The sequence below is a fragment of the Coturnix japonica genome, chromosome 15, assembly GCF_054131305.1.
Source record: "Coturnix japonica strain WE chromosome 15, WE-NBRP24, whole genome shotgun sequence".
Classification (NCBI taxonomy): Eukaryota; Metazoa; Chordata; class Aves; order Galliformes; family Phasianidae; genus Coturnix; species Coturnix japonica.
Window position 1 is genome coordinate 13,167,929 of NC_140677.1, and position 26,501 is coordinate 13,194,429.

The window sequence follows — 26,501 nt, forward strand, 5'->3', positions numbered from 1 at the left end:
TGAACATCCTCATTTATAGGGACAAGGTTGGCAAATAGAAATTAATGCCATTAAAACCCACAAGTCTCCCAAAGGAAAAGAGAAAAAAAAATAAAAAAATAAAAAGATTTATGAACAAAATGTAACCTTATTATTCATAACAAGGCGAAGCATAAAATCGCCATCCCTAAGTTTTTGTAATTGGCTCCAGGGCTCTCAGCATATACAGTTTGCCAGCAGCAGCAGTGCAGCCAGCAGCCTGCCATGCGAGATGCTGCTCCCAGCCCAGCAGTAGCTGACAGGTGTCCGCATGCAGCAGTCGCTCACATGGTGGGCACTAATTGGGAGGCAAATACAAAATGGAGGCTGCGTGTCCAAGGTGCCTCTGATAGCTCAGGACAGAGAGAAATGTGTTTCTCTAATGGATAAAAGCTTTTAACTCTGAGGTCCAGCACCTTGTCAGAACTCAGCAGCTATCTTTTAAAGCTACCTCTTGTTTCCTTTGCCTGTATAAGACGTCTGATTTGTTGTTACTCTGAATTATGGTAGTTGCTTTTTGATATGTATATATAGTTGCACTGGTATTTAGTGGAACCTCTTCTTAGAACTCCTTGGGAGCCCATCAGAGCCTGAGTACATGATTTTACACTTAGTGGGATTTTTATTGGGCAGCAGTAGAGGCCCAGGATGTTCTTGCTGTTCCTCTCTGCAGCCTTTCTGTTCAGCTTGTTCTGAGGAGCCTTCAGGCTAAGGTTCCAGTCTTGTAGGTGGGTCCCGGCACTGTTTTGGTTTCAGTTGTCTGGATCAAGACCAAGACTTTTCCAATCACGCTCCAGAAATGATTGCAGTGGCTCATCCAGACCCAAAAATAACGATCGAGGGAAGAACTTTTGATGGATATGGCAAAAGTGGTTGTAATGCATATCTCTGCTTTTATCATTTAATTGCATGCTGATATCAGAATAGCTTAGTTTGAAGAGTCTCAAGCTGTCAGACTTTCTCCCAAGGCATTGATTTTGACATACATGGGGGCTGGGTGCTCCATTTACTCCTTAAGAGCCCTTTCTGTCCCGGATTGCTTCAGTGAAGTTGCAGGAATTCAGGTGGTGGCAATAACAGTTACTCCTAAGCCAAAGACACACAAGAACAGATGATGTTAATAAAGGGAAAACATAGTCTTGTATGGAGCCCTGTGACCCTGACATGTCATTCTGTTATGGGAGGCTGAGATTGTGATGTGCATCACAGCCAACTTGTCACACCGGCCCTAATGGGCTGTGAGCAGACAGCATGGTGGCTGTGCTTTCCATTTAGTCTGGAATTTTGCAGGCTCGTTTTTCTCCATAAATATAATGATGATCTGCAATATTTAGCCCCTTCTTCAAGACGTAGTAAGGAGAATTTTTATCGTTATTCTCCAAATCCTGCTCTACGATTATTTAAGGGGTGGAAGAGAGCAATTGAGCTTTAAATAAAGATGTAGGCTTTACTTCTTGGAGAGTTATGCCTTGCACAAGTGCTACTCAGTGGAAAAATGCTGTAATATAAAGCCCAGATGGTGCAAAATTTTTCCTACATAACCACATTTCAACTTCTGTTTGAAATTAGCGATGAGTACCTGCTGAAGTACTGCTTGACTTTGGGACAGGTTTACCAATAACCAATACATCTGGTGCTCAGAACTCGTTTGTCTTTCGCTTTCACTGTGTGGGTTGTGCCAATACCTACCCCAGCCTTCAGCTCGCTGGCTGGCCTGCTGCTCCTACACTGGAAGCTGTGTAATCAGCCACGCACAGGGTCAGTGCTTATAGGCAGGAGAGGGACTGACTTTTTACATGGTCTGATGGTGATATGGCAAGAGGGAATGACTTTAAACTAAAAGAGAGGAGATCTAGGTTAGATGAAGAGGAAATTCTTGACTCAGAGGAAGGTGAGATGCTGGCAGAGGGAGAAATCTGGTCCAGAGTTGTTGTGGGTGCCCCATGGGCTGGAGGAGCTCAAGGCAAGGTTGGATGGGGACCTGGGCGGCTTGAGCTGCTGGGTGGTAACCCTGCTCATAGCATGGGGGTTAGAACTAGAAAATCTTTAAGGTCCCTTCCAGCCTAAGCCATTCTGTGCTTCTCCCCACATTGCCGTCTCCTTCCAAGTTTTGAAAGGAAATGCACAGATGCCGTGGCAGTTCCAACAGCATGAATGTTTAGAGTCTTTCCCTCCTGCAAGGCTCTGAGGCAGCTCTCAGCAGCTGCACATCTACAGCACAGTGGTGCTTCTCCCAGTAGTGTGGTGAGCATGGGCATTTTGTGGTATCGTCTCATACACAATTTACTTTCAATTAGAAACTTGCTAAGTTACATGATCATTGGGGTTTTCTTTTAATGTTCAGGGCTAAACTGATTTTAAACGAGGTTCGACTGACAGAACTAGGCTAGCAGCACAGCACAGCTGTCTCTTTGTTCTGAATTTGCTGTCAGTGGGAAGATGGGAGCCTGCCCTGGCATCATGCAGTGGATATGGCTGCGTATGCCACAGGTTTACACAAGGGCCATTGGAGCAGGGTTCTGTGCCATGATGTCACTGACACCATTTTGTCAGCATTCAGGGCCCCTTTGGCATCTCCTCCCCAGGGCTGTGAGGCAGCAGTTGCCTTGCAGCCCTCTCTCACACAGGGCCTGTTGCGTTGCTTCCTTCTGCAGCGTTTTTAACTATGCTGGGGTATTTTTGGTTTGTTTGCTTTCCTGTGTCTTGGTTTACAGACTGGCTACTGATAGAGATGGTGGAAAATTCCCCGTTTCCAATGACAGACCTCCCTAGGGATTAGGTAGCATTTTAAATCCTCTGGTGCAGACAAAATGGCAGAAGTCTTCATATTTGTTTGGGGTTTCTTGGCCCCTGAAAGGCCCTGCCTCCTCTGATCGTACAGGCCCATAGTGATTGTGTTATTAATATTTACAATCTCGTCAACTAAAAATGAAAGGTTCATCAATTAATTGTGTATCTTTTGCCTCTAAGTCTTGTCGGTGGTTCAACTGAGGAAATATTGGGATGAGTATGAGCTGGGGTTGTCCCTAGATGAGTCACAGCAAACAGTTTAATGCCTGTCATCTAAATATATAATCTGAGGCTTCTACACTACATTCTATGCTGCAGGTTCTGAGCATCTCCCTGATCAAGTCAGCAGTAATTCTCTGGTGGACTTCATAGGGTTTAGGGTTGAAACTGTGGTTATAGGAAAAATGTTATTTGTGTTGTTATGTGTAGGTCTATGTAAGTATAGAGGTAACTGTGTCTTGGCTGGTGGAGAGAGAAGTGATTTAATGTCTGTGTTCTGAGTGAGCAGGTTCCCTTCCCTTAAATTTGACAGATTCTACTATTGACTTCAGAGGATTCAAGTTTATGGCATTTTATCCTAGAAACTTCAATTCAATTCTAAAAAGAAAAAATAAAACGAAATGATGCAACTCAGTCAGAAGCTGAACTGAAGGGGAAGGTTGTTCTGAATATTAATGTGGCAATAAGGACTGTAAGGCAAAACTTCCTCTGAAACCCAACAAAAAGACATTTGATGTAGAATACGGAATCCAGTCATGAGAAGGCTTGGGCTAGATCTGTTTGTATTTCAAAAGCAGCCTTCCAATTTCTTGCGTGCTTTTAAATTGTTTCAATTCAGGTGTTACCCTTGTTTTATTTTGTTATTTGTGTTTAAGTGTCTCTATTAATAAGACATAAGTGGATCCAAATTCATCTCCCGCGTTCACAGGAGAGGATGGATTCTAACAGCAGAAATTGACTTAGGTGATTAGTTTTGTGTGTGTGTGTGAATTCACATTTTGCAAGGCACGTTAACTTATCTTACGATTGCAAATATATTGTTTCTATGGCACCGTGACACAGGTGTCAGCCTCCAGAAAATGGAGCACAATAGGAAATGCACCTCTCGGAGTCCTAATATGAATCACTATTTACATTGCTGAATGAGGGAACGCTTAGGTACAAGAAAGATATTTCACAGTTTATTTATGTTAATATTTTGTCTTCTGCATGGACTTCGTGTCTCCTTGGTCCTGTATTCATCTTTGAAATTTACATGTTTTGCTTAAAGCAAAAGAGAGAGAGGGAGATTACATCTCTGCTTGGCTCGTGACCTAGATATTGTTGCATTTATAGAAAAAAAAAAAAAGAAGCAGGATTTTGTCTCTCTGCTTCTTAGCTTCTCCAGTACAACACTAAGAAACTGCACAGGTATTCAGTGGCAGGGAATAACAGCAAATCTGGCACCCTGCTCCTTTGGTTTTCTTCTGATCCTGGACCCTCAGGAATGACTTCAGTTCATCTGCTCTGCGGTCTGAATTGGATTATCAGCATTTGTCCAATATACACTGATGTACCTTCAGAGGAGGCTGTGGAAGAGTAACCCAGGGCAGCTTGGTGTGTCCCAATGCACCCTTGAAAAATACAAGGCAAAGTGTTTGCTTGAAAAGTCCTTCTCTCAGGCCATGGTTTGCAGCTGAGGACTTAGAGATCAAAAGAACTTTAAACTCATTGAAAGGCCTGAAGAGCAGAAAGGAGGTAGCTTTCAAATTCCCCAAGGAGAAAGCTTCTTGCTTCATGCTCTTACTAGCATAGAGTAGGATAAACACATGCATGCAGTCAGTGTTGAGGGAGGTTTATTTCAAATAGATATCACTTGCTTACAGGAGGTTATTTGGACAGTGCTTATAGTTTGTCATTGCTCCTGGAGGGAACAGAATTGCAGGTCTGAGCTTGCATGAGGCTAGCTGAGCTAATTATGGTTTGCAGGGCGCTGCTGCCAAGCACCAGCCCTGAGCGTGGTGCCAAGTGCTGCTGCTTAAGGCCACTTGTGTTAGCTTGGGTAGTGGAAGCAGCGCGGCTGCAAAAGTGCCAGGTGCACTTTTACTAAAGAGATAAGCAAGCTGTGGTTTCCCCCTTCCTTTCTGGGCAGGATGTACATGCTTACTTTGGGTGCAGCTGGCCGTTCCACCTGCTGGGAGCTGGAGCATTATGGCAGTTGGACCCTGGTGTAACCAGCCCTACAGAGGAGATTATATTGCCGGGCAGAGCATTTGTTGATGGAGCTGTGTTGTTCTAGCTCTTAAACGAGCTACACTGTGTCCTGTGAATGTGCCCCGTGAGCATTATTTTATTCCAGCCCCTACAGAGAAGCAAGAGTTGAAACTCTTGTCTTGAAATCTGGCACTCACAGAGGAGGTCAGGAAGGCCACCAAGTAACTTCAGCTGGTAACTTCATCATGAAGATCCAGGTTGTAATGTCTGTGTGTGTGTGGGTTGTGATAGCATAGGTATAATTCTTAGGTGTAGGCTAATGTTTTAGATCTGTGTTGTGCGAAGGCTCTTGTGTACAAGTTTAAAAATGGCTTTTCTGGGGATAGTCTGACATAAATCTAGAATCAGCTTTTTTTCATGAGTTTCTCTGACACTGAACAACACATCACGGAAAGATTTGTGGTTCCTAAGCACAATGGAGGTTTAAATGCAGAACTAGGAAAATGGGATTCTTATGCAAGTTGATGTTCGTAAAATACTCTCTTGGCTCTTCCTGGAGGCCTTCACGATAGCTGGGTGAGAACAGTGGTGTTGGCTGGCTCTGCAATGAGAAGGAATTTGGCATGCAAAGGGGAAATAGCAAGGCCAGAAAGGAGGTGGGGACTGTGTGTTGACCTGTGTTCAAATCCCAAACAGCTGCTGCAGTAAAGCTTTGGGCGCACCAGAAAAAAACATTCTGAAATACAACGAATACAGTAAAGTTCTGAACTTCAAGTCTGGATCATTTGTTAGGGGGGGAATATGGTATTAGCATGTCAAATGCAAATGTGACAGATCCTTGATAGTTGCTAAGTATTTGTTTAGACTGCTAAATTTTACTCTACAACTATTGTGGCTTCATGTTGGTACCACTGTGAATATCCAGACTGAGTAGCTGAGAGGTTTAAAAATCAGGCACTGTAAACTCCATTTACAGCTGTGTTTGTGCCTTAACAAGTGCACCAGTGTTACTGGAACCACTGACAGCTCTTTTAATATTAAGTAGCTTTTGAGTTGCCCCTGCTTTCTTAGAAGACTGGTTGGTCCAAAACTGTTTGTATCTTGTGTCGTGTCTTCAGTTGTCAGAAAGAAAGAAACTTTGAATTCAGCATAAGGCAGGAACTGTGTTGAAATCATTGTCTGTCTTTAACAGGTTTTTGATCTGATGTTGGTAGGTGTTTGCTCTGGGCGTGACGTCAGGAAAATATATGGGAGTCTGCATAATGGCAAAAGATGGGAAGCTACTTTTAAGTAATGACGTTAGCTAAGCATGATATTAAGAGATAAAGAAAATGTTTTCATAACAGTGAATTGAGATTCCAAACCTCTTTCTATACATCAAATATGTAAAGATCATGACTCTGTTACTCTGACTGGGAGAATTACGTTTTGGTTAAGAAAAGAAAATTAAATTAGTTGTTTGATATATTATTGAGAACTTGTGTTGCTTGATGTGAAATTAGATTATGCAGGCTGGTTCTGTGGCACTGAGACATTCCCCTGTGCTGGCTTAATACTCAGCTGAGCAATTAAGGCAATTTCTCAGCCCTTTGTGCCCCAGAAGCAGCTCAGAAATATGAGAGCAGGACCCAGAATTTGGCTCATAGTTTGAATCCAAATGCACAGTCAAAAGGAAAAATGAAGCCAAACCTGTGCTGCTTTATAAGGCACCTGGCTCTTGACCCGCATGCAGTAGATGAGGTGAATAGTTGTTTGTGAAGTGGTGCCCGTGTCCTAGGAACAGCAGCGTGGCTTGTTGGGCTGATTGAGCCCTGCAGTGATGGGGGTGATGTCAGAAAACACATCAGCTGGGGACCTTGTTATGGCCAGAACACATCGCTGCTATTTCACTCCATTCATAACCGCACATTTTAGAGGAAGGTGAGCTGCTTGTGAAAAGGAGAACCGAGCTCTTAAAAGGGTTTTATAAAAAGCTAGAGAGACTGGAATTGTCTCTCTTGGGTGAAATGGAGATGTCTGAAGGGTTGTTTTGTGCTGCAGTCAGGCGTTTGCTGGGAAGTGTACATGAGGCAAAGCTGTAGTAACTATTTTTAGGACATGAAATGGAGAAAGTGCCCCAGGTTGGGAACTACCAGGCTTCCTTCCATGGCTGGCATGACCTTCTGCCAAGAACCAGCCATGGGCTTCATATAGCGTGTCCCATGTTGGGAGAGCAGCCCAGGGCTTCTCTTGTTCTGCGGTGGTCTTTGCTGTGGTGTTTGCAGCTGGCTTTGGGATAAGAGGGGCTCCCCTGGCCTTTCTTGCTCCTCACAAAGCCTGGAGCGGCTGTTCGCAGCTCTGAGGTGCCAAGAATGGGGTGAGAGCTGGAGAGAGCAGTTGGTTTTCTTGCAGTCTGTTGGCTGTATTGCAGAACTCCCTTTCTCTCCTTGCAGCACAGGCCAGTAGTTTAGTAAGAATTGAGCATGTTGTGTGCTTTGTTCACTAATAATTTTATGTAGTCACTTACATACAGATCAGAGGCTTCTGGGTGTGAATACCACTGTCTAAAATCAGATGTAGGCCTCCAAGTGGCTTCTGAAATGCTTTTAAGAACGACACCCCATGTCTCAGATTTACTCAGCTGTTTGATTCAAGCCCTAAACCCTTTTCCATTTATTTATTTATTTATTTTTATTTTTGAGACTGTTTTTACTGCCTATTTTGGGGAGAAACATGGCTGTCCTTCTAATGTTCTTCTTTCTATGGTGAAGAAGTGGTGCAGCATGCAATGCGTTTTAAGGGCTAATTTTCTTACCATCCATTTGTAAGAATCTCTCTGACAGCATTTCGAATGTAGGAAGAGACTGAAAATGGGTTTTCTGCATCTGAACTGCTGCAGTAGTTTAACATTTTTGTAGCTATGAATAGCAGCAATGCAACCATGTAAAAATAGTAACTCTCTGCAGAGAGAACGAAACTTTTCTTTCCTTTGTAATGCCTTGAGATTACAGATATCACTGGGGATCTCAGTGAGAGGATCAGATAGGAAGTGTTCGCAAAACAGGAAGTCTTATCCACAACAAATAACCTGCTGACAAAAACAGCGACCGAGGACAGATGATCATTAACAGCATTCAGTGTAATAGAGATCAAACTATTACGCCTCAGAGAAATGTATCCTATAATAATAGTCTCAGCTACGAACATGATTTGTTTTTTGTGCTTTAAAACTTGTTTTATGACTCAGGCATGAATAATCTGGATATTGCTGATTGCATAAAATCTGTGATTCTCTGGATGTAATTTAAGTTCTCAATGGCTACATTTGGTTCCTGTACTTACTTTTCTTTTAGTTTTCCTTGCGATTCCAGGTGCCCCTCCTAGAAAAGAAAACAAGTTCAATCCTTATGCCCCGTCCTTGGAGGTGTTCAAGGCCAGGTTGGACGGGGCCCTGGGCAACCTGATCTAGTAAAGGTGTATGTTTGGTGGCCCTGCCAGGCAGGGGGGTTGGAACTACATGATCCTTGAGGTCCCTTCCAACCTGGGTAATTCTGTGTGTGTGTTTTAAAAACTCCAGTTGTGATGTTTGCTCTCCAGAGTTCAGCAGACCAACCAGAGCAGCAAGCCCTGGTTTCTTGCATCACTGGGGTTTGAGATACTTGTGTTTAGATTAGTATTTTGATGCTGTGATAAGTAAATAGATGTGATGTATACCTGTGTACTGCAGAGATTCACCCGCCAGAATAGGGCAGATTTCTCTCTTATCCAAGAGAGCACCTGCAATAGCCACTAAGTCCATGAAGTCCGTCAGCCATTTGCAATTAAAAACATGTTCTGCAGCTGGTGTAGTTGGCTGTAACATTTGTTTTTCAGGGAGGTCCTGATTTCACTCATTTTTACAAAGTTTTATAGAGGTCAAGTAATCCACCCTTTCTGCCAAAGAGCTAATTCTCTGCTGCATACCACAACTGCAAACAAGTTTGAAAATAGAATTGCAAAATGTGGTCAGTCAACCAAAGAGCAAAGTTTATCCAAGACAGCAAAACTTGTACAACTGGCTGAGGTACAGGGAAGAAGCAGTGAGAGCAGCTTCTCAGTGTAGTTCAATCCTGTTTGCATTACTGGACCATAACAAGCAGATTCAGTCTGTTCCTCTTTTTAAAACGTAAAGGCTCCTACTTTAGAGCAAGCAACTTATGGCACACTTGCATAGTCCATGTGCTTTGTGGCAATGCAGTGCTAGAGTCATGTCTCTTTGCTAGAATAAAACATCTTATAGCATTTGCTGTTGGCTTTCTTAATGCCATGTACACAAGAGATCAAATGGTTTTGTGGCTGTAATGGGTATGGCAGCTACTCAGAAGCTTGCATGTTGTTGGAGTGATTTGAATGCAGGTACTGCATTAGCACAGTATTTCCAGGGTATTCTGCATGCACTGTTTTGTAGCCTGATGGCAGTATTTGTATGGATTATTTCCTCTCTAAGGCCCAGCTGAAGGTTGCATATCCGTAGTTTGCACTCCTTTAGACTCTATGAGACAATAAAGCCTGTCTCTGTTGATCACAGTGCCCTCACATTAGAACCATAGAATCATTAATGTTGGAAAAGACCTCTGAGATCGTCTTACTACTTCACCTACGTGGTGTATTTGCTTTGAAATTGCCGGGAGATTGGAATATACACATGGAGCAAAAACACAAGCACACACATCCTGCCCAGTACCTGGGAGTCCTGTGAGCAGCCACCCATGGGTGCAGACCTGTGGAAACCCAAAGAAAAGTGTCAGCTTAACAAAGTGGTTGTGAAAATACATGGATCTTTGAAAACTGGGAAAGGATAATTCCACAATAAAAGAAGGGCATAAAACTATTAGAGAGCATCTGAAGGAGGACTATGAAGATAGTGAAGGGTCTGTAGGACAAGGTATATGGCTGAGATCCCTGGGTTTGTTCAGCCCAGAGCATAGCAAGCTGAAGGGAGACATCGTGGCCCTCCAGCTCCTCTCAGGGGGCAGAGGGGCAGAAATAGGGCACATCCAAGCACTTGCACAGAGATTCCCATCTTCAAAGCACTGAGCACGTTTGTTAATTATACTATGCTAGCCTTTGAGGTTATCAGGCATTTATTAATAATACTGTTTTATAGGTGGAGAAACTGAGTCAAAGAAGTTATGCAATTTACTTGGGATTAAAGAGAGTCATAACAACAAGTAGAACATACGCTGCTGTGTTGTGCAGCAGCACCCTGCTACCTCAGTGCTGCCGTCTGTAGGTCCTGCTGTACAGGACAACCTGCTGGTGGCTCCAGGTGTGCCCCCAAGTGAACCTAAAACTTCCTCACAATGTTAAGTTCTAGCTGCCTGGTGGAGGAAGGATCACCTCTCAGTTAGGCCCTTATTCAACAAGTCCCTTTTATTAGATACTTGCAGTTGTGCCTAAGTCAGCACACATTGTTTTACTCCTACCATTGCTCGCTTCTGAGTTTTCTAGTGGAGTAGTGCTTATGTGTGTATCCTTCTGTTCTCCAAAGTGATTTCTCAACCCACTACTTAGCTTTAACCATATCTGACAGCAGGCTTGAGGTCTCAAAAAATCCTGTATGTTCTGTAAAAATAAGTGGCTGATTAGATGAGACACATCCTTCTATTCAGTGAAGGGCTTGTCTGTTTGCTTATCAGACAGAGGAGAGCATGCATAAGAGAGCCCTGCTTGGAGTTTACACAGTAATGAAGCCACCAGGAGGACAACATGGGACTGAAATCCAAAGAACAGCCTGTTCCACTAGATACACTTTCCTTGGAACTGCTTGTTTCTTTTCCTTTTCTTGATTTATAATAATTATTATTTTTAATATAACATCTCTTGTGTCTGCAATATTACATGTTGCAGTTCTGGATGTTCTGATGTGGACACAAAAAACCTCTGTCACAACATTGGCCCATCTGATTACTGCTGTGTAACCGAGTGACTGCTTCATCTTGGGGGCTGTTGAAACTGCTTTGGTAGATCTGAAGGAGTAATAAATATGTGATCAAATGAGACATAAGCACCAGTTATCCATCCAAATGTGAAGTGTGGTTCTTTCCACTGCTGCCAAGTCCTGATTTCCCTGCAGTACCTATGCTTCCTTTCAGATGGTGGAGGCTTCTGAAACTGGATGGTCCTCTTTCTTGTAAATGACATCTTGTTGTTAAAGAAGAACACTGTTGTGTAACGTGATTAAATTACATGTCAAGGGGTTACACCAGTAGATGCCCTGTTGTTAAGGGTTGAGGATGAGGTCAGGTTAATTATTAATTACCACTTTTATGACCAATAACAATGCCATGAATACCTCCTCTGGTCTGTGACAGCTGCCCCACCTGGACTCTGGTGCTTTGCCATTGAGGCTGACCATGCCTGGCCCTGAGCACCCTGCTGCCTGTCCCCATGCTCAGACCTTGTGTGCTGAGAGCTGGGCCCATCACCACAGTTCTCTCCTGCATCACATTGATGCTGCCTCCAGCTTCTGAGAGAAGTAGGAGCATGAGATCAAGCACCATTTTCCAATGTTAATAGTCCTTCCTTAACTCTAAAGATATGTGGAAGGGTCTTGTTTGTACTCCCGACCCAAAGGTAGTGTTAGTCTGAACTGATCTTGAGAGGTCTTTGCTTAAGCTGTTCTCAGCAGCCTGGAGGGGCAGTCACCCTACTGTCTCCTTAGGAGAGCATCACTGTGCCTTACTCTGTGCAGGAACCCTCTGTTGTTTTTGTCATCAGATGAGGCAAGAAAATGCTGAAGGGGAGGACAACAGCATTCCTGGGTCTCCAGGTAGCTCTGGTCACTCGCTGTTTAGCACAAAAGAGAAAGTTGCTAAAGGGCTCTCAGGCACCACAGCCTTTCTTCAGTAGTTGTGGGTCAGTGCCTGGTGTTCTGAAGCCCAGGTACCCTCACGTGGGGCCGTGCTTATGACACTGAGTACAAACCTTGTACCAGAGGGAAGAGCACTGTGCTGCCCTGCAAGCATAAAGCAGAGGTTGCCCTACACTTTTTCCTGTTGAGCCTCAAAGGTTGCATGTACACAGTGCTCAACATGATCCTGTGTGTCTGGATTCATGTTCATGGAATAGCTAGATGAAAGCTGCTGCTGAAGCGTGAAGGACTTACTCATCCATGCAGTGCCCTTCCAGGTGCATGGCTGGTGATTAAAGTGATTTGGGTTTGGACTGATTCTGGGAGAGAGGGAGAAGCAGATACATGGTTGTGTGAAATAAGGGTTGAAGTGTCATTTTTTACCAGTGTTCAAATCCTTGTGCTTTCAGCGTGTATCTAGTGAAGTGGCAAAGGATGGAGATGAAAGTTAAACACCTCCTCCAGTGTTCTGTTTGTTGGTTACAAATCCTGAGCGATGAAGTAGATGTGGCAGACAATGCTGTACCCAGCAGTGTGCTCTGAAGACCTGTTCTATGCTCAACCCCTGCTGAGAAACCTCTGCCAATGTCCCCACTCCTGCTTGTGGCAGGTGAAATGTGTGGCTGGTTTGTATTCAGAATTTTCCTTCAGGTATCACTAGATTCTATGTTCTTTCCCACCAAGTTACCTATTGTTGTTTTATTCTTTATATTTTCCTGTTCTTGTCTTCTGTTTGATAACGAATCTTACGTGATCATCATAGAATAGAATAATTTCAATCCATTAATTAGATGGCTCAAAAATTATTTGTCACCTCATCAAAGCCTTTTAAATGAAGGCCCTCATAGGCATTCATGCCATGAAAACTCAGATGTATGCACCTTTTATTATTGTTACCTGACTTAGAAAGTCATCAGCTTTGTCAGAACATCAGTCCCTCTTCATTGTGAGCACAGGCAGTTTTATCTCTAAGTGGCAAAGTGCAAAGATTCTAATAAAAGTATAATTTCTAACCTCTGATTGCAAATGCTTCTGTTTGTGCCATTTCTCATTGAAATAGCTGTAAAATGTGATATATGGGTTTAAACAGCTACCGTATCAAAGGCTTTACATTTCATTATTACTTGTAAAAATTATAATGCAGTAGTAGTGATAACGCTTCACTTTTACCAAATTATCAAATGAATTTTACACTGTTTCAGACTGACTGAAATAATTTTAATAACATTTTATTGTCAACTATTAAGTTGCTTTATATCATCCAGACAAGATACTCTTGGATACACAATAATTAACCTCTTGTTCTATCATTACTGCACTTAGGCAGAGCCAGGGAGGTTCTCTGCTAGAGGAAAAAGTGGGTGAGAGCTGCTCCCTGCACCATGACTCCCATTGGGCATGTGTGTTAGTGCCAGTGTCCTGGGGAATGAGACTCTTTGCAGGACATCTGGGGAGGGTTTTCCTTTATTAGCCTTCCCCAATTAAAAGTTTTCTCCTTCAAATCTTCTTTGAGAACCTGATGCTTTCCCCAAGAAGAATGTGTTTGGTCTGGGAAAACTTCTAAATTGCTGTGTGGTGGCAGGAGATAGAGCTCACTCTGAGTTGTTGGGAGGTCTGTAAATGCTCCACTGGAGGGAGGATCATAAAATGGCTTGGGTTGGAGGGTACCTTAAAGATCATCAAGTTCCAACCCCTGAATGGATAGAGTTGCCATCCACTAGATCAAGCACCAGACCAGGCTGCCCAGGGCCACATCCAACCTGGCCTTGAACAACTCCAGGGACAGGGTGCCCACAGCTCATCACCTCCCTGTCTGTGAATAACTTCCACCTGCCATCTAATCTAAATCTCCCCTCCTTCAGTTTAAAGACATTTCCCCTTGTCCTATCACTATCTACCCATCTAGAAAGTTGATTTCCCTTCTGTCTGCAATCTCTCTTTAAATACTGGAAGGCTGCCTTCTCTTTTCCAGTCTGAACAAGCTCAGCTCCCTCAGCCTGTCTTCCCAGGTGAGGTTTTCAAGCCCTCTGTGCATCTCCATGGACCTCCTCTGGACCTTCTCCAGGAGATCCACATCTTTCCTGACGTGAAGGCCTTAGACCTGAACACAAAGCTGAGCTGGATAAATACAACACCATGTGGTTTGTCAGCTCTTCCAGCAGAACAGGATCTTACTAGAATGTTAGCACAGTTTTGTGGTGTTTACAGGCTTTTTGAAACTGATTCTTGGCCTGTTGTTACAAATGACTCGAACTCTGCTCCCGCTGTTATTCCCAAGGCCTCCAGTCCTGTCTCCTGCTGCATGCTTCCTGCCTGCTCACCCATTGCAGGAGCTCTTATCTTCTTCCCTCCAGCTCCATGGACTGCAAGAATTATGGCAGCCGTGCCTACCTGTTATGCTGCCCTGGCACTCTGCTCCCTGTGCCTATTTCCAGCTCAGGCTGTGCTTTTGTAAGCTCTGCCTCAACGCCACATTTGCAGTTCCCTTGCTGAACCTCTTATGCCTACTTTTACCTCATTGGCAGATCTGAATAACTGCACAGAAGTGCTATTGAGAGCTTTTCCAGTTCCTTGCCGCTGATGGTAGCGCATCCAGGGTTTGTATTGACAGATTAATTTGTGAATCGGTGCAGCAGGGGCTGTTGCTGGAGGCTGCTCCCCAGCACGCTGCGTGGGATCCTGCATTGTCTGACTCCGAGCCCGTTTGATCGCTGTAGGGGGTCAACTGTTTGACTCCAGCCTTTTTTTATGTTTGTATTTCTCTAAGGCAAATAGAACTGGAGAAAAAAAAAAAGAAAAAAAGAAAAAAAGAAAAAAGAAACTGGAGGGACCAAAGTGGAGCATTCTCACAACAACAAAAAAATATAGTTGCAAAATACAATGCACCTTTTGTGCTGAAGTTTGTGGGTGGAGGCAGGGCTTGCTGGAATGGACAGCGCCATTCTGCTAAGGTTGATGAAATGGTTTTCTTCACCTATGGAAATGTTTTGATTTTATTCTGTTTTCCATTGGGCTTCTTGAGGAACAAATGCACGTGTGAGTTACAGAAGACATTTCTCCAGGACCCTGCTGGCTTCTGCCTGAGGGCGGCATGCTACTTGTGCTTCACCTTCAAGGTGCAAATGTGCTCTCAAGCTTGACTACAGGTCACTGCTGTGGAAATGACAGCAGCCCAGCAAGAATCCCTCACTCTGCTCACGGCAATGTTCTTTGGGGACTGTCTAACTGTGGGAATTCTATTTTTGTGCCTATATTCACATGGCAGTTCTGCTGGTGGAAGCAATTGGCAGGGCAAGCATTATTCCTTTGACAAAGGGGCACTAACAGAAATTGGTTTGTACTTAAAGATCATCTGAGGCATTTCAATAGCTTGGGATGTTTGTGCTTGCATTTCAAGTTCAGTAAAGTTAGCAGTTTCTGTCTGTGAGCAGCTGTAAATGGCCAAATGTTGTTCAAAAGCCACGTTGTAGCTGAAAAAGTTGAATGCATCCTTTACAGGATCACTCGAGTCTGAGGACAGTTATTTTTACTCTTCCATTTTGTTCTAGCTAAATATTTGTACTTGCTCTCAGAACAATAGCTCCCACCACACTGGAGCCTGTGCCCATTGCAGAGCTTTTCATACCTCCTCTGTAGCGATCCATGTGGTGCCCGAGGGTCTCATCTGCTTAGTTTAGCTAAATATAGACTTTTCAAGCCCTTGTACAGAGCCTAATCCATACCTTTACTAAGCTTGACAGGCTGAATCCAGTGACATAAGCAGCTGATGCAGCTTTATGTGTAGAGGAATCCCCTACATTCTGTTACTCTTGTTCTAATCTGCCAGGGTTTGTTTAAATTTCCTAGTGCTTAATCTGGAATTTCACTGCCTGTGCGTACTTGACTCTGAGGGCTGTGTTGTTGTCTGCAAACTTACTCTTCAGTTTTCTGTGCTGTCTGCCTGAGGAGGCCTGATTATTTTGTGTATTTTCAAGTAACTGTTTATTACGAAAAACATGAGACAAATCTGTGATTGCTTTTACGTGATTCAGAAATAGTTCACTGTTTATCAGATGTGCTGCTGTTTTGTTTGCAGGTTGCACTCACAGAAATGAGAATGAGGGTTGGTTGTTCCCACCTTTGCTCTTTGGTTTGGGAAGGGCTCGGTCCCATACTTGCAGTGGTGGCTGCAACACGATGATTGTCCACAAAGGTTTCTGGCAGAATCTTGCTTTGACAAAATATTTACAATGGTTACAGAAAAGGTTTATTTCTGTATCTTACTCTTTTTGGCTTTTTCCAGCTTGGTGGGGTTTTTGTGGATGCTGTTTTTCAAAAGCAAGATTTGTGGCTTGTAATCCTGATCCGTACAGTTATGCATCGCTGCATGACTTCAATTCAAAGTGGTTTCAAACCCACCTTTGTTAAAGACAGAGGGTCACAGTGTATTTTGTTACCTACCTCTGGATCAGAACAAGCCGCTAGAGCCCATGAATTCACTTTTCCTGTGCTCATCGCCAGCGGTGTGCAGGAGGGCTGAATGCTACTGCATATACGGAGCTGAAATTTCCATGGTACATGCCCGAACACTTTCCCTGGCAGAAGAAAAATGTTGGAGTGTTTTGCTGACTGAGGAGCCCCGAGAAGCATTTCAGGGTGTCAGGCAGAGAACTCCAAGGTGGCTGTGGTCACCAGGTGCTCTGCTTGGTTTCTGCAGGGGTTGGGGTCCCTTGTCTGGCTGAGCTCTGGTGGAGCTGTGACACAAGGGCTGCATCCCACAGCATCCAGCTTGCTGCAAGGGAGCAGAAGGAGTTTTCATACATTACAAAAATGTGCCTTTCAGTCTGGGCAGCTGCAGGCAGAACAAGCAGGAGCAGAATCCTGTTTGCTTTTCTTCCTCCTGAGAAACGGTGCCATTCCAGAGTTTGATTCTTTGGCTGGCTGCTCAGCACTTTGACTGCACATCTTATCTCGGATACTTCATTCCTTTGCAGTTTAGTTTTGTTTTTCCCCAGTGCTGTGCCCTGCCATTGCCTTGCACCCACACTGTGTGCCCACAGGCTGCACTGTATTCTTACGTATGTTGTGCCATCCAAAATAATCTCAGTGGGTGTTCCAGCAGCTGCCATGATACAGCCCATCCTCTTGGCAGCCAGCAGGGCTGTGATCGGTGTGTCTACTGTTTATTTTCATATACTGTAATGAGATGGAAACTACAGAAGCCTTACATAGGGCAGGAGTGCTCCAGTAGCCAGCAGCAATCCATACATGCCTGATAGTGCCCTTTGGACTGGTAGTTCTCAGCACTGCATCTCAAGCGTGGGCTGCAGAACACCTGCTCTGACTGTAGCAGCACAGCAGTACCTGGGCTTGGCTTTGGTATTACCATGTGTGGTCAGCATAGTAAGTGTACAGCTGATAGGATGGAGGGGTTTATTTCATTACCAATTGCTTGCTTGCCTGGAAATAGACTCAAGCTGATGTCTTATTTGTCTTTAAATCTTCCAGCTGCGTGGGTGTTGAAGAAGAGGAGGCACCAGATATTGACATCTATCATTGTCCAAATTGTGAGAAGACTCACGGGAAGTCTACTCGTAAGTACACTTGTTCAGATAGATAATAGCTTTTGTATGCTTAAAGAAAAGAAGGGGGTTGGGTTGGCTGGCTTGTTTTTTGTTACGTAAAGAGGCATTTCAGTAGTTTGTGTCATAAAAATCATGATTCAAAACATGATGTAAAAGAAAAAAATAAGATGCTGGGGGGGAAGAAATAGGGTTGGATTCTGGAGATGTGAGTTCTGCTCCCTGTCCCAATGGGCCTTGGGAGCATGTGAGCTAATACGAGCACCTCAGTGTTCTGCTTCAGTCCCAGACTGTGCAAGAAAATAACAGTTCCCTCCGTGAGCACTGAGAGGCACCTACTGCTGTGGACTAGAAAAACCCTACAGTGGCAACTAGCTCTAATACAGTGATTTTTTAAACTGCGTGGTGTTCTTTGTCTTTTGATGAGAAGAGTAAGAATCAATGTGTTCTGCTTGGCCTGGGTATAAAAGTGCAGCAATTTCAGCAGCAGTCCAAATTGTAGGATGCACCGAGGGTGCCAATTCTGGCTGTTATTTCACAGGCAAAAGTTCTCCTGAATAAAAGTGACAGTTGATCTCAGTGGGAGTTTTGTCTGGGAAAGAACTGTGGGATGTGTTTGCTTTTGGTCAGATTAATTTACAAATTCTTTCTATTGCACAATGGGGGGAAAAAATGAAGAAAAAAAAAAAAGAAACCAATTGCTGTAAAAGATTAAATGCTTTACTTGAAAGCCATTTATTGTAAATAAGCAACAGCGATGCACATTTCCCCACTACTCTGCAGTGTTACAGCCACACACAGAGGAAGAGCTCTGTGCTCATCTCCCAGGAGCACAGAACCGTAATGTTCCTTTTTAGTGAGAAATAAGGGATGGCTGGAAGCTGCTTTTTGCTCTGTTCAAACTCAGCAATACTGAAAATGACCAGTTATTTCTGCCCTGTCTTGAAAATTCAGGTTTAAAATGTTCCAAAGATAGAAGGGGGAAAACTCTGAAGTGTTTTGTGGTCAAAAAGTCAAATCATTTTTCTACTTTGGCTTTTCCAAACTGGAAACCTGAGCAACCTGCAGCCGCTCCATCTCCCACATGGTTTACTACAACTGTAGCACAAGCAGGGCACATATGAATTGGCCAAAAAGCCCTTGGGAGGCAAATTCACGATGGAATTCACAAAGTCAGTGAATCAGTCTGTTCTGATTGAATGAATCCGCCTTTCTAGGGTTTTGTTGGGAGATTCCTAACAAGAAACACAGGAAAACTGTCAAACAACCGCAAGTTATCTTAGAGGGAATAATTTGCCATTTTAGAATGGGTTGTGTTGAAAGGTGAGGTAGAACTGCAGATGGTGTGAGGATCTTGTTGGGCAGGACTGCTAGCCCCTGAGGGTTTTGCTTGGCGTTTGGATGTGCCGTGCTTTGATTTCTTCCACTTTGCTTTGAATTAGGCATGAGAGGCAGCGTGAGGAGTGAAAAATCAGACAGAAGTAGCCCAAGTCAGTAATCGGGAATTAAACATTAATCCTTTTAAAGACATAATCGTAGAATTCAAGAAATGGCAGTTCCAATAAAAAGATTACAAGTTTAATATACCAGTCAAGATGAGGAGAGTTAAACCAACCGCAGTTCTCTGATGGTCTAAGAAGGCTTTTGGCTATTTAATTCTTTTTACTCTAGATAGAATCTGACTTGGCAGTGTGTCTCTCCGTCACACTGTACAGCATAGAGAAGGTGGCTCTAGAACACTGCCGCTAGTTACAGCCTATCAGCGTGGTAGAAATGCAGAATGTGATGGCGTTCTCCGGTACATCAATACAAGTTTGTTTTCTCCCTGCAGAGGCACTAAGGAAAGTTAAATGATGTACAGGACCTATCATCAAAGTAGCAGTGTGTAAGGATTTTGGGAACATTTAAACGTTAGTTAATGATTGCCTTACCTTCCATTTTGGTGTAAGGTCACAGGATCCTCAAGCTGCATAGCAGTTTCCACCATTAACTAATGGAATCATGGATTCTGCTGAGAAAAATACGCTATTATCCTGTAGGCACCTCTTGTGGAGTGCAATAGGCTAGAAAAGTTGAAAGACCAATTACATGACAGCAGGAACAGCTTGACTTAATGCATTCATTCTGGCAGGCATTTGTATGCAGTACATCCTGCTCCACAGAGCTTGGGCTCTGCTGGGACTTCAGTGGGATGATCAGTTTCATTTGTTTATTAGCTGTTACAATATATGTTTAAACTAGTTATCTAGCAGTATCAGTTTTGTAATAAATAAGTGTTGTGCCAGAGCCGGTAGTTCACTGGTAGGATTTAATTACTGCAAGATTAGCAGAGGGAAACACAGACACCAATTGTCTGTTATGCAACTTGTCTGGATTTAAAAATATATGTGTATTTCTGGAACGTGCATTCCTCAATATATGTTTTCCAGATGTCAGATTTAAGAATCGTTTTCCTCCTCTTACATTTTTCCACTTTGCCAGTGTGGCTTTAGTGGCTACTATGTCAGAAAATTGCTTCCTGTCATATGACAGTTTAAGCCATTTCAGTTCAATGAAATTTGTAGGGTCTTTTCTTTGGGGAAAAAAAGAAATAAAAAAAATCGTATGCGTTCACAGAAACGGTTCTGACATCAATTAAATAAGATGCAAGTGCTTTGTTAAGACTCGACTTGTTTCATAGCACTGTCTAAGTTGTCTGCCTTGATTGCTGTCTGATTTGCAGCAGTGACAATCAGGATGCTGATTTGGAATCAGTGAAGTTCCATGCACGTGAGCAGAGCGATGCTAGGCTGAGTCTCCTCAAGTAGTTAAAGCCCTCAGTGTAAATCAATAGAGAACCATGAGGGTGCATCGAGGTATCCCTTCTTCACAAATACAGCTGAAAAAAACCATGCCTTTGAAGCTTGGAATTGCACACTTTGAGGCCATAGAAATGCATTCTCTCTTTCCTCGGAGGCGTTTTCTGTAGGAGAAGAGGGTTATGCTTTCCGAAGGTCAAATTTAGATCAGAAAGTTCTGCACAAAACTAAATCTGTAATCATTTAAGAGAGGAAAAAAAGAAAGGAAAAAAAATATAAAGTGCCCTTTCAGGCCAGAGCTCGTATTTGTAGCACATGTTAATGGCCTTTAATCCTTACTGAGGTCTTCTTGGTACAGATGAAACATAAAGAGAAGGGCTGTAAATGGGCCAAGTGCTGATGTTTGATGCCGTGGGATGGCCTCCAGCCGGCGGCTCGCTGCAATCCAGGGCTTTGGGTGCTGGCTGCTGGTGCTGTGCTGGAGGTGGATCCCAGCAGCACCAGAGGAAAGGCTCCCTGGTGCTTTGGGGGGAGTTGCAGTGTATTTCTCAACAGTGTGCGGATTTGCTGCTGTTATTTCTCAGTGTTCCATGCTATCTGAGACATAATAAAAGAACACGCTACTAATTTTCCATGTGACAAGCAGCACCTGTTTCACTGGGACTTGTGCTCTGAGTCCCAGTGCTGGATAGATCAGGGCAAGGGGAGGAGGCCGACACAGAGAGGGATAGAAGAGGAAGGTTTGGCATTCATGTAGGGCTTGCTTCCTTTGTTACCAGGAGCACTGAATTAATGCACTAAGCCTGAGAGTCATTAAGATAAAGAACTTGCAGCTTTAATGAATATATCCAGCTAGGCTGGAGAGCCGCATGGAACTAATAAAACCAGCATGCTTCGTGCAAAACCCGGGGTGGATTCCTCAGTAGATGTCTTTGCTTGAGTTATCCCAGGGTTGTGGTCAGGAAAACAAAGTTAGATTTTCCCAGACCTTTTGTCTTATAGTTGCAGCCTCCAGACTCCATTCTTAATAAAAAAGTACATTGAAATGTGTGTGTGCATGTGCAAAACGCAAGGAGAGTGCCATCCATGCATTGCTACTTGATTTAGGGGTTAGAGGTTGAGCTTCATGATATAAAAAAGTGGTAAAAAATAAAGCTGTGACATAAAAATTCTTCAAAGTGGCTTGAAATGATATGATTATATGTTTGAAACAAAACCATTTACTACAAGGAGCCTGCTCAGACTGTGGTAATAGGAACAGCTGAGCGAGATAGTGCTGACCAAGATAAAAACTGGACCAGTTTTTCTTGCTCTGTGTTAGCTGGCTGTTAAAGGCAAGGCAGAGCTACGCAGGCATCTGACTTGCTTATTTCAGCTGACCCTTTTTCCATGAGAAACTTGCCTATGTATCGCCAGCTGGGACCATAGTAAAGGGGCCTTCCATCTGATGGCCTCATTTCCAAGCCCAAGCCTTCCTGGCCTTTCAAAGCTTAGGAAGAAGTTCTAAATATTGCATTTGTGGTGCCTTTGCATTTTTTTTTCTTTTCCCTTTTATGTGAATGTTGTGTGCAGGGCATATTTCAAAGCCCAACCAAACTGATGTCAAATCTACCACTGCTGGACAGACCTTTAGATGAAGGTAATTTATAATGAATCTATTCATAAAGATCTATATGACATAGTAACAGAGCAGAAAAATGGCTTTCCAAGGGCTTTTGGTGTATGTCACAAGTACAAAATGTCCAGAGCCTGTGTTTGCATGAAGCCTGTGGAAGCTGTGCAGTTCAGTAATTATCCGTCTGGTTGCCCTTATGTTACAGAATGAGCACTGTTCAGTATGTAATGGATCTTCGGGCTACAGTATAACTGCTTAATGGTGAATTGAGAGCAGTATTAAAATTGGCACTGCACTGTAGTCGGGGCTCACCTAAGAAATGCTGTGATGCTTCATTCCTTTAAATGTCCTCATTTTCTCCTACTTAGCATTTGGTACTGTCCAAATGATTCTTTTTCAGTGAAAAAGAAAAGAAATTGGCATAAACACGATACTGGGCAGAGTACAGAGGTCAAGCCTGTTCAGAATGGAAGCCAAATCTTTATAAAGGAGCTTCGAAGTCGCACTTTTCCAAGGTAAGTTGTTCAGTGGCGTAACTAAGAGGTGTTCTAGTGGAAAACAGCTGCAGCCCATTCCGTGTGAAGCTGGCCTTGTTTCTCCCCAGAAGTAGTAGGTTGGACAGGGAGATGATGTTTAACCAAGTTGTTTTATTATGGATGTCTTGGGCTCTCCCCTTCTTTCATTTGTGCAGCAGTATTAAAATCTACTGTTGACTGAGTCCATCTACTGCAGATTTCAGTAGATGCTGGTATTTGTGGAGACAAGAACAAGAATGCGTTTGGCACCAACAACATAGGCTTGAATAAGAGACTAAGAAATATGTTGCATAGAATTCTCGAGTTCTCAAAATTAATACTAATGGCTTTGCTGAAGTCTCTCTCCATCTTGAAAAGAAGAACAATGACATCCTCAGTTGCTACAGTGATAAAGACTCCCTTATTTAGGGTAATGAATAGTGCTAATTGTTAGGTGGTGTGTTCCACACTTTATCAGACTGTTCCGCAGCCATTCGTAAGAGTGATGATTTTCCTCTCGTTCTTGAATGTAGGCCTTAGCCAAGTAAATTCTCAATTATTAATGACTGAAGATTTTAGAAGTATCTGCAGAGGCTGGTAAAATGTGCTTGGTAAACACACAATGGCTTTGTTTTAGAGAAGATTTAATTTCACATTTCTTTTCAGACAACGGTCACCAGGCTGGTTTAAAGGGAAGGCTGAAATACCCCAGCAGAGCATTGCAGTACTTACAGATGCATTTCATTTGATTCAGGACTGAGTAATTTCATCTGCTTGGCTATTTTTTTTTCAGGCCTGTTTTATTTTTGTCTTAGGTTTTGTTTCATTTTTTTTAACACAGGGCAGTTGGAAAGGTTGCAAAGCTGATTTCATGAAAAAAAAATCAGGGGTCAAGTTCTAGGCAGAATGATTTCAGTAACAAATCATGGCCTGGGAAACTGCAGGTGCTGGTGGCTTCTGTAACCAAAACCTTGGGTTTGTGCACAAAATCCAAACCAGCAATGTACCCTAAGAAGGCAAGGATCACATTTGGAATGACAAACTCCTTCCAGAGAAGATAGGAATTCTGCTTTATAGTGGATGTCTTCACTTCCCCAGTCACTCCAGGGAGATGTGTTCTCAGTTAATGCTTTCAGCACCTCAGTGATAGTTATACAGAATTGTATGGGATTTCTCCTCTAATTTAACAAAACAGGAATTTAACAACTCAGTATGTTGTGTTGTTTCCAAATAGTATTCTGTTTTTGTTTTGGTTTGATTCTTTGTTTGCCATTTACATGTGCGTATAAGTAAATCTGTGCTGCCAGATAAGAAAATCTCTACTGCCAAAACAGAGAGCAAGAAGAGTATGTAGTTCAGAGTCCCTGTGCAATGCAGGCTGCTGGCAATGGCACTTGTGGCATTAGCAAAATGGCTTTGTTGAGAAATTTCCTAAAGATAATGAGTGAAATGTGATGATGTTCACAAGAAAACTCAGCAGTAGCAGCCTGATGAATTGAAAAGGGGAATCTTGGTTTAAAGGCAGAAGCAGCGTTGCTGATTCATGGAACACAACACTCAGCTGTAACCAGTTGGTCCCTTGGTGGAGCTCAGATCAAAAGGAACCCTGAGGAAAGCAAACAAGAAAAAAGTTGGGTTCATGTTATTCAGCTCCTGAATTTTTAATGCCAAAAAAGAAGTGAAGTAGTAATAATAATAACTACGTTAAAGGACCTGATGCTGCCTTCCTGTGAGGTTCTCCCGAAGTTCACTTCTAGCTCTTTAACATTTCCAGCCTCAGTTCTTCGTGCTTGCATAAATATGGAGTGCTATGATCTATGCCAAGCCACAGGACATACCTGCCTTGCCCTCCTTTTTGGGAGCCGAGAATGTCAGCTGTAGTTCAGAACTGATGCAGAAGAGGGCAGTCATGTATTAGCCTTAAAGGTTCCCCGAGGTAATGCTTTTGGGGGTAAACGGGCAATGTTTCATTATTTCCCCTGGCCGCAGGAATATTTTCCCAGAGCCCAGCCTTGGCTTGGTTACCTGAGGTGGTGCAAAGAGAGACCTGCTGCATCTTTGCTAGAGCACACCCAGGGCTCTTCATCATTTACAGCCTCGTCATTTCTCACATTGAATTCAAAATGTTTTGCTCTTGAAAAGATGTAGGAGTTGGACTTGAAGCTCTTTTGAACTGAATGAGGGATCATTTGATAAACCTGCCCTTTGATTCGTCACTTTGAAGCTCTCTCAGTTGCTGGAAAATGATTTGCAGAATATTTCCTGAACCATTTATTTGACTACTTAAAAACGATTTGCCAAGTCTTTCCCAGGCAATTTATTTGAGATTATGCAACGTTTTAAATATTACCCTCTTTAAATTGAAATATTTAACACTAATTTCTTTGGCATTGATCATCGGTAACAAGACAGATTCCTGTAGTTAGGAAAATGGTCTCTCACCATGAGATGCTATTTCAGAAGTTTCCAGTAGTTGGTGCATTAGAGTTGAGTGAGCCAATTGCAGACGATTTTTCTGTGCCATATGCACTTTGTAACACATTGCTTTATGGCTTTTGTCTTACAAACCTACTTTGCATGTAACTGAGGTTCTGCAGATAGCTACCATCATCAACATGGTTCATAGGAATATGCCACCTAGGTACAAAGAGATCCAGGCTGTGGATTCCATCGCTTTCCATTATTTCTAGTCATGTAAATCTATTCAAGAAGAGTGCTGGATGCTGCTGAAGTATTGTTTATCATCTGCTCAGGGCAGGTCTCAGTGACAGCTTAGAGCACCAGGTAGCCTAATGCCACCTGGAAGACTACTGACTATTGGCTTTGCTGAACCCAAGACCTCAGGGTTTATTGTTTCTAGTGTTGCCTCTCTCAAAGATCACATTTTGACTGATTCCCCGAGGTGCTTTGTATATAGAATGCTTATTCCAGCAGGGATTTTGGTTTTTGAGAATTCTCCAAAGAATTGTTTTCCCTAAAAATAAATAAATAAATAAATAGTGTGTATATACATATATTCATAAATATGAACTTGTATGGTTCATGACCAATAAGATGTTTTGCCTCTGGTGGCATTGTATGTTCTGGTCTATCTGCATACCTTCAAGTTTCTATTTAGGGAATGCTTTTGATAGACTATGAATAAATGTAGCCCTTATTTGTTTGGGAAATCTAATGTTAAGAGGAGATGTGCATTCATGTACTGCTTACTCTTCAGTAGAGCAACCCACAGTGACATCAGAACATCATAGCATTTGTGTAGGAATGGATTTCTTTTTAAAAGACACATTCTTTAGCATTTGAATAAAATAATAGAGGTCCAAGCATATTCTGGATGTTCCAAAACAACAGAGACGCCCAACTGAACAAAATGTGTATCATGGAAGTTGGGAGTAAGGAGTTGCTTAGTGATGATGTCAGCTTCTTTTTGCCTACCCACACCCACAGTTTTTCCTTTCAGAAGCACAACGCAGAAGATGCCAGGCTCTTCATGGAAGCTCCTTGTCATTGAATCTATGTTTGCTTTTCTAGTGCTGAAGATATAGTAGTGAAAGTGCCAGGCAGCCAGTTAACAACAGAGTATTTAGAAGAAAATGGCTTCACAGAACCCATCCTGGTTCCCAAGAAGGATGGCCTGGGATTGTCTGTGCCTGCACCTACGTTCTATGTCAGTGATGTTGAAAACTATGTCGGTGAGTATCTGGGGCAGTGAAGATGTATTGTTAGAGCTCAGCTGCTTCCTTAAAATTGGTCCTGGTATTGGGGAAAAAAGCACCCTTCCTGGAACTGCTCTGCATTGGCTCTGGAGCCAGGCAGCCCTGCCCAGGCAGCTCCTCGAGTTAGTGCCATGTTGTGATATGAAGCCAAGGAGTACTTGGGAATGGGATGGGGGAGGGACCTTGGGACCATCCCTTGTGTTTGGATCAAGTTGATTCCCTCAGTAAAATGAAAGCAACTTGGGAGCACTGCTATAGGCAGGGTGGCAGCCAGCTACAGGTTAAACAACAACATATTTTGAATGCTGGCAGGTTGGCTGCTGCTACCTTCTAGCTTAGAGCCAGGGATATTTGCCCGTCTGGTTTCATGGAGAGCAATGAAGGGGAAGTTTGGGAAAAGGGGAGTGTAAGTGTGTTTTAGGAC

General features: G+C 43.1%; 1 protein-coding gene across 2 annotated transcripts in view; it reads left to right on the forward strand.

Moving 5' to 3' along the window:
• Positions 1–26,501, forward strand: part of PHF2 (PHD finger protein 2) — a 73,704-nt gene that overhangs the window by 21,618 nt on the left and 25,585 nt on the right. For both annotated transcript variants that reach the window (XM_015874751.3, XM_085516510.1), the window contains exons 2-4: positions 17,360–17,445; positions 22,247–22,361; positions 25,893–26,053. In XM_015874751.3, coding sequence (XP_015730237.1) covers positions 17,360–17,445; positions 22,247–22,361; positions 25,893–26,053 — 362 coding nt within the window. The remainder of the gene's footprint in view (positions 1–17,359; positions 17,446–22,246; positions 22,362–25,892; positions 26,054–26,501) is intronic.